Source organism: Phaseolus vulgaris, chromosome 9 (assembly GCF_051622355.1).
Source record: "Phaseolus vulgaris cultivar YP4 chromosome 9, ASM5162235v1, whole genome shotgun sequence".
Lineage (NCBI taxonomy): Eukaryota > Viridiplantae > Streptophyta > Magnoliopsida > Fabales > Fabaceae > Phaseolus > Phaseolus vulgaris.
In genome coordinates this window covers 23,423,942-23,432,617 of record NC_143506.1, presented here as the reverse complement: position 1 = coordinate 23,432,617, position 8,676 = coordinate 23,423,942, and the positions used below count along the sequence as shown (strand labels likewise).

The 8,676-nt window shown below is 36.8% G+C and overlaps 1 protein-coding gene across 1 annotated transcript; it reads right to left on the bottom strand.

The window, feature by feature from the left end:
- Positions 1 to 3,057: 3,057 nt before the first annotated feature.
- On the bottom strand, positions 3,058 to 7,839 carry ETG1 (E2F target protein 1 (ETG1)). The gene is made up of 14 exons (XM_068625433.1): positions 7,353 to 7,839; positions 7,129 to 7,242; positions 6,854 to 6,961; positions 6,584 to 6,703; positions 6,288 to 6,332; positions 5,753 to 5,872; positions 5,464 to 5,619; positions 5,206 to 5,280; positions 4,960 to 5,073; positions 4,597 to 4,799; positions 4,377 to 4,512; positions 3,950 to 4,177; positions 3,504 to 3,571; positions 3,058 to 3,407 (listed from the first exon to the last, which is right to left on the bottom strand). The coding sequence occupies exons 1-14, from the start codon at positions 7,518 to 7,520 to the stop codon at positions 3,293 to 3,295; spliced, it is 1,770 nt and encodes a 589-aa protein (XP_068481534.1). The 5' UTR covers positions 7,521 to 7,839; the 3' UTR covers positions 3,058 to 3,292.
- Between the last annotated feature and the right edge of the window lie 837 nt (positions 7,840 to 8,676).

The following is an 8,676-nucleotide window of genomic DNA, read 5'->3' as shown; positions in this document are numbered from 1 at the left end:
ATTATCAAAAACAATGTCGAAACCCTAACTTAGGGTAAATAAAGAACCCAGTAGCACTTTAAAGATAAATACTTAAAAAATCCTTGAATATTTAGACACAAACAAATTAATATAATGAATAAATAGTTTAAGACTAGAATTAGACCTGATCTCCTCCTTTGCGCGCAGACTTTTGCTTCTTGCACCCTATGCTAACGAAAATGACTAAAATATCCTGTCTTGGGAAACTGCTGTCATATATATTACAATGCTAAGTAAACAGACTAAAATATCGTGAAACTAGTATCATATATAATGTGGAGAAAACTTGTGATAAAAAATTTGTTCTAGATGTTCCAAAAAATTCAAAACGATTGTTCTAAAATGTTTTCGAAACCAATAATCCGAAAATCACTTTGAAAAAAATTAAATGTTGATTTTAAAAATTACAAGATTAGAGGAAGAAGAAACCTTGCAAACTCTACCACCACCTCTACACATTCTCTATCCACTTTGTAAAAAATCAATTTTCACCTTTTTCTAAAATTTAAATAATTATAAATAAAATATAACCTCATCTTTTTTTATAACATTAAAAGATAACATCAACTCTACCACATATATATAGGTGGTCATGGATTCGATTTTACTTTTCAAATCCAATAAAATGAATTGAATTAAAAATCTATATTTATTTTAATTAGTTTAAATTTATATGAATTTTTTTATAAATTTTTTTAAATTTCTTTAAAAAAATTAAATCTAGATTAAATTTACTATTATGTCAATTAGATAAATCCATTTTGTCAATTAAATTAAATTCACTTTGTCAATTAGATTATCTTGATTTGGGTCCCGACCGATTTAGCTTGAAAAGTTTTCGGGTCCACTCGGCTCGACATGAACTTTAACCCATCCGACTTGACATGAAAACTAGCTGACTCGACTATACATCGGCCAGAGCACACTCGACCTGGGACCGGACTGACTCGGCCTGGGTCGACTTGGCTCTACATGGGCTCGATGCTGAATCAACCTTGGTTCAGAGCGACTCAACTTGCCATCGATCCAGGTCGACTCAGGTCGATATCATTTCGGGTCGACTCGGCTCAAAATCGGCTCAGAACAACTCGGTTCAACATCGGTCTGAGTCGACTCGGCTCGAGATCATCCTGGATTGACTTGGCTCGTCATCAACCCGAGCCGACTCCGCTCGACATCGACCCGGGTCTACTCCGCTCGACATCACCCCGGGCCTACTTCGATCAACATCGGTTAGGGCCGACTGTGCTCAACATCGGCCCGAGCCGACTTCGCTCTATATCTTCCCGGGCTGACTCTGCTCAACATCTGCTCAGGCCAACTTTGGTCGACATCAGGTTGAGCTAACTCCGCTCGACATAGGTTAGCCTGACTCCTTTCGATATCATTATGGGTCAACTCGACTCGAAATCAGCCTAGGACGACTCGGCTCAACATCGGCTTGGGCCGACTCGACTCGACATCATCCCAGGTTGACTCGACTCGACATCATCCCGGGTTGACTCCTCGATATCGGTCTGGGCCGACTTGGTTCGACATTGGCCTGGGCCAAGTCGGCTCGACATCAGTCCGGGCCGACGCTGCTCGACATCGACCCCGACCGACGCCGCTCAACATCGTCCTTGCCGAATTCGAGTTGAGTCGGCCCGAGTCGACTTGACATGGGCCTAGGCTGACATGACTTGACATGGGTCTGGGTCAATTCGGCTCAATATGAGCCCGGATTGACTCGGGTCTATACCGGCTCGAGCCGACTCAGCTTGACATGGGCTCGAGTCAATTCGACTCGACATCGACCCGAGTCAACTTGACTCGACTTCGACCTTGGCCAACTCGACTCGACTCTGAACCTGACCGACTCGACTCGGCATCCTCCCGATTCGACTCGACTCGACATCGACCTTGGTCGACGCAACTCGACTTCAGCCCTTGTCAGCGTAACTCGACATCTGGTTTGATTTGGCTCGACATCATCCCGGTTGGAGTCGAGTCGACAGGGATTCAGACCGACTCAGCTTGATATCGACCAGGGTCGATTTGGCTCGACGTTGACTTGAACCGATTCGGCTCGACATGGGCCCGGATCGACTCGACCCGACATCAGTTCGAGCTGACTGGACTCGACATTAGTTCAGGTCAACTTAGCTCAACATGGGTCTGGATTGACTCTACTCAACCTGGACTTGGACCAAGTCAAAATCTAACCCAAAATCCAATTTGGATAATCCAAAAATGTATCCAATCTAATCCATATCCAATTAAATGAATTGGACTTAAAATCCAAAAATATGAATTTGAACGAGATAAATTCATTTAAATAGATTAAAAGTAATATATATTTAAATAATGATGGATTGAATTTGGCAATTTAAATTTTTTGTCCACCCTTATATATCTACCTACAATTTCATCATTTGAATTTGTAAAAAAGTTGACAAGAGCAAAAATAAATTTTTTTAAGTTTTATACTTCCTTTTTTTACATCACTTTGATTTTTTTTCTAAATTTTGTATCTTCAAAAGAATTTTTTTTTAAAAAAAAACAATCATCACTATAGAAAATATTACAAAACTTACATCAATTATCAACAACGTTTACCACGAAAAAGATACCACATCGTCTACCATATCCTCTACCATATTCACAAGGATAGGGTTATAAATTAAGAAAATATGAATTGCACGAGGAAAATATGGTGTCCAGGGAGAACTTGTCAAAACCTAACTCAGGTATCTGCTGATCTCTTTGGGTTTAGACTATGAAAACATTTTTAACTCTGGCCCACTTGAAAAAAAAACAGAAAACAAGGGAGCATGACGGAGGCCGGACGTGAAGCTCATCAGCTGTCGTCGTCACACCACATTAAGAAGGTTACCGTCGCTGAAAGTCGTCGTCATTAAGAATTTATGGTTTCAAAACGCTTCTATGCACATTGGCAAGAGTAAGTGAAATGGAGACACCCGATAGAAAATTGTTACACTTTCTAAAAGAAACATTTTAATTAAAACTCCTTAATTCCAGTCCTTTATGCGTAGGTAACAGAATAACTTCGTGGTCACTTGGATTTAAAGGCAAGATATTCAAGAAATTCATACAAGGACTGATGAAATGGTGGCCTTATATTAAGCAACCATAAGACAGTTCTGATAATCACAACCAACAGCCAGACCCTTCTAATTACTCATCTAACTGCGTTTTACCTGAATCTACATAAATTAAGACTACTGTTAAACCTTGTACAACATGGAACCACTTTTACTTCCATTGTGTTTCATTGTAACCTCTGTTTTCGCAACCTCTCTAATTCCTTGACCATCTGCCAATGTTCTAGAGAGAGGCTGGACTCACCATAGCTCAATGACATGAGACGCCCCATTGTTACCAATCTGTCGGGAAAAGGAGAAAAAAAAGGCGTCAAAGGCAGGGGAAAACATGAAAAAATAAATATACTATCAGTACATGTAGAAAAGTCACTCGCAAACCTGCTTAAGTCTTGGGGACTCAAGGTCCTGTCTGCTTGTCTTGCTGCAACTAAATCCCTTTCTACGACCTGAGAACACAAATGACCAAAGGTTCCGTTATGCATCCTCGTCATAACATTTAATTATACTCTACAGGTTATTTTTAAGCAAAAGATGGGGTTTGCCACAAATAACAATGGACCAACTATTAATAATAATGTCCACATGAAGACTTCCCCTGGGATGTATTCTTGTAAGTATCAGAAGTGGGTTAAGTGTATCTTCGGTAAAGATTTATGGTTTGATGTTGATAATGAAAGAATCAGCCCAAAATGACTTCTGCTGAGCTTGGAAATTTATTAACTGCTGAGAATGCTACGTATGGGATAACAGTTAAATAAATTATTCAAGTAGTTTGAGCCAGAAAAACACTTGATCGTGAATAATGGTGCCAAGGTCACAAATACCTTCTGCATTTCTGGTTCAATAGAGTGCGTTAGCTGTCTAACAGTGGCCAAATACCACCTCCAAGCTTCCAAAACTTCTGGAGTAACAGCTTCCGAGTAACTGAGTGTAGAAGGCTGGAAAGGTACAATTACATCAGCTGGCAAGATATTTGATTTTCCCTCCGACATAACTAGCAGCTGAGCATCAGTTTTCATATCCATTTTATAGTACTTAAAATCATATTCCACCTGAAACACATAACAATCATGCAAATTTTAACAGCAACTCGAAAATAATAACTGCAAACAATCAACTGTAAATAGTGAAGTGTTTCTATAATTAGCAGGTTAAACGTATAACTTTGTCCCTCAAATGCATATCCTAAGCCATAATAGGACACGTGAGCGTGCAAGAAGATGAGCAAGTTAGACAGCCAAGCGCAACTACCTCCTGCAACTCCATTAAATTTTTCAGCAGCCTGCAATTATCTACCCCTACAGAGTTGAGAGTTCCAGCTTCTAGTTTGGTCTCATCAACAATCAAGTGTGAACCTTCAGCTAGTTGCAAGACACCAGTTTCCAGTCTGGAGTATTCACACAAAAAGATGTAAATATATTTGTATACTGGTAACAGGTCCATGCTCAGATGGATTATAGAATGTGATTACCTGTTAGTATCATAATTCTTTTTTGGTGCAAGTGAAACAGTGTTCAAGTATTCAACTGTAAGGGGTATGCAAAATGTTAATGGCAGGAGTTTCTTCAGAACAAGGGTTAGTTGTTTTCCAAAAACAGAGACGGTTTCTTTTTTAAAGCCCGTAAGATTTAATGAGAGTTTTCCCACGGCAAGACCATTATCTCTAGCATGCACCTGTTCATCAACAATCCACATATAAATACTTTGGAGGGTTGGGAAATTAGGAAGCACAGAATGAACAGCACGAGTAAAATGGGAAATAAGCAATACGAACAATAACCAGAATATTGACAGTGCATGGACTAAGGAAAATTATCTTTTAAGAACTGCGTACTTTGGATAGAAGATGTAGTAACATGAAATGAGAAGTGACGTCATCATTGCCAAGAATAGTCGTGAGATGTCTTAGCAATGCTTCCCTGAGTCCTTTGACCAAGTCGGGCTTTGGCTGTGAGATCAAACATATGCTTTTTTTAGCAAGGAGTTGTCAAGTTGAGAGAACGATCCAACTCAAAATGAAAACATAACTAGTAATCTTGTCAGAAGAATAAACTTCATTTAGGTTCATAAGATAGTTTACCTCTACAGTATGGTTATTCTGAAGAAAGTCTTGAATTCCTAGTTTCCTGTGAATAAAACAATGAAGTCGTGGCACCTGGAGCAAACAAGGAAAAATACAAATTTAAAAACCAGATGCTGAGAGTGGTCACCGACATGAAACAAATGCATATTTATGCTTTGTGGTTGTTCCCAAAAGAACAGCATAGCCTGACAATCAAGGGATAAACAAGGCTTCGAATATATGCGAAAATCCTCAGATAAACAACAATGTGCTTACCTGGTTAGGTGGGAAATGGCGCAAAGTATCTTCTGAAAACCCATCTGATAAATCACCATCTTCATTGTCCTCCTGAAGCTCTGGATCAGATGTCAGGATACCCACAAACTCAAAAATGTCATTCAGTTTCATTTCGGACTCTGGAGAATCATAAATCTGACATAATACAGAAGAAAATGAGGAATGAGGTTTGTCAAAATTTCATAAAATAAAAACAATGATTAATTATCCTAAATATCAATGAAATGTATCCCATACGAAATTAAAAGTACTAGAGATTAATTTTTACCTTGACAATACAAGGAGGTGAATTGCTAACAATTTCAGACCCCAAACTTGTAGTGGAGCTGGCAATATCAGTTGCAGCTCCCGAAGAATGAGAAGCAGCGGAAGAGTGTTCACCTTCTCTCTGCAAAACAAGAATAATTCTCAGAAGAATCACAAAAGAAATATGCAAGGAGAAAGAAAAACTAGATCATCTAGTAAACACACATTCACGTGATAAATTGAAAAAATACAACTGGAGCTATCTCTATCCGTGTAACTTATTAACAGCTCAAGACCGCATATTTTGTCATCTAAATAGGATACTGACTAATTGTATGAAGGTCAGCTTTACTCAAATTTGGATTACAAATATCTTTACTTTATTTGAATTTAATTGAAATTGAGAATAAACTTAAAAGCAAAATACAACAAAACAACACCAATTAAAAATGTTTTTAACAAACTACTTCAAACCAAATATTAATAAAGTCGACACTCAGATGGTGAACAAAATCCATTAACACAAAAAGACAGGGTCATATGAAAGTTCAGTGTACCATTCTTTTGGTATTTGGAGAATCTTGAACCTTATCACAAGACACCTGTAAAAAAACACAGATCAAGCATTTCAAAATTTATAAAAAGAACCAAAATTCTTCCAAAGTATAACAGTTATCTAGAAGCTTAAATGAAACAACCAACTCAACATTCAAAATCAATTAACAGTCGAGCCTAAACGGCCAAACTATACAAATGCAGGGCACTGATATTTGAGGTTTCATACACTCTAGGGAATGATAATTTAATGGAAGCAATAAACCAATAAAGGCAGTAACTGAAAGCCAGAAATTACAGGCATATCAGAAGACTCGTCATCTCTCATCCGTTTTTCTCTACTGTCCGACATCCAATCCATAGATAGATTGCCAAATTCTTCAGCTGAAACTTCAGTCCATGGACTCAGTCCCGGAACCTAAGTATAAAAAAACAAAATTAATCCTTCAAAATTCTACTGTTTAAGTAGATCATCAACCGTTTGTACAACTAAAAATTAATATGGGAAAATTGAACGCTTGTGAGAAAACAAACAGAGAAGACGGTAAATCAGAACCGAACACCTTACCGGGACACAGTAAAGCAGTCTCCGTTCCCAGATTCGCGTATCCGCCGAAGAACAAATAGGAGATTGTAAAACATCCATAAACTTGTTCGTCCTCCACATCGAACCATCCTTCAATAATCATCCACACAAAACGAAATATTACACTTTCCCTCAATTAAACCTAACACTCGAGGTAAACTAATCCTCAAATCTATCCCATATATTAAAAAAACGACAGAAAGAAAGAAAAATAAAACCTTAAGATTATCCAAATTAAAACACAACAAAAATAAAACCTTGTAAGCGCCAACATAAAATTCATTTCCGGGCATGTCTTGTATCATTCCGCGAAACCGCACGAGTGTATTGGGCCTAACAAATCTGATGGTGGTAGGGGTGAGAAGGGGGACCTGTTAAGTTAAGTAATCGAAAATTGAGAGTTAATATAATTGCGTAATCAAAAAATAGGGTTTGGTTGTTCTTGTATTTCAAGATAAGAGTGTCAGGTTTAAGACTGAACCTGAGAGATTCTGGATTGTTCGAAGAGGAAGTGTCTGAAAAGGGGGAGAGCGCCCCAGTCACGGCCTTCGAGGGAGGAGGGATCGGTACCGGATGCTATGGCGGTGTCGAAGGTGGATCTGACGGCGCCAAGAGGGTTGGACAGAAAATCGTACTGTGGGCCCACCATGACTGAGTCGTGACTCGTGGATTGCTCACTCGCTCGCTAATTAACACTTCGCAGTGATGGAATTGGTGGAAATCGGTGTGAGGAACGGTTTTTCGCCCGGCGAACCATTTTATAGCATCTTTTCCCGCCAAATCTTCTTGTGCCGTTCCTTCCCGCCAGTTTTCTTTATGATGTTTATTTATTCATTAACATTAAAATTCTTCTCTTTTTTTTTTTTTGGCAAGTTATATATTTCTCCAGTTGTAATCATCAATGAGTTAATACAGTGAATTATTGGCACATCTTAATTTTGCATGTTCATTGATACTCCCTCAAATGATTTTAACTCTTTTTTTTTTTCAATATGTATACTAATTGAAGCATGATTATAAAATTTTATTTTATCTTTGAAGTATAATCTCTCAACTCGATTTCATTATTTAATCTCAATAAAAGATAAGTTTTTCTAACCAAATTAGATCTAAATAGAAATTTATCTTAAAAAATACTAAATTTGTTTCTTTTTCTTGACATTGATGTGTAGATGATTTTTTTGGTTTTATTTTCATCAATATCTATTTCCTTTTTACATATCACCAGTAAATTTGTCTCTATATGCACTTAAGAACACATTTGACTATATTCATTTCCATGTTTTCACCTTCATTCAAAATGAGATAAAAAAAAATCTTTCTATTTTTTATTTTATGACAATATTATTAACATAAACTTACATAAAATCGCTAATTAAATCAGACCAAATTACAACTTTTTTATTAGTTACAACATTTTTCAAACGAATATTATCAATCATTCATAAGTTTTTAATGCTCTTGAGCATCAAACAATTGTTTTTAATATTTCATCATTAACAATATATTTTGATTACGATTAAAATAATTATCTAAAATACTTAACATTCCATTTGAAGCTATTAAAATTTCAACTATAAGGATTAGATATTCATCTTTAGGTATTATAGAAATTAAATCTTAAAAATAATAAAGTCATTACCTTTTTAATAACATGTACAGTATTAAAAATTTAATTAACATATTGTTTTGGTGAGTTTAATTTTCAAGAGTATCGTGATTTCTTTTTTTAATTTTGTCAACTACTGAAATTTTTCAAAAAAATTGCTATTCGTCTTTTTTAATAGGTAATTGGTATTTAGGAT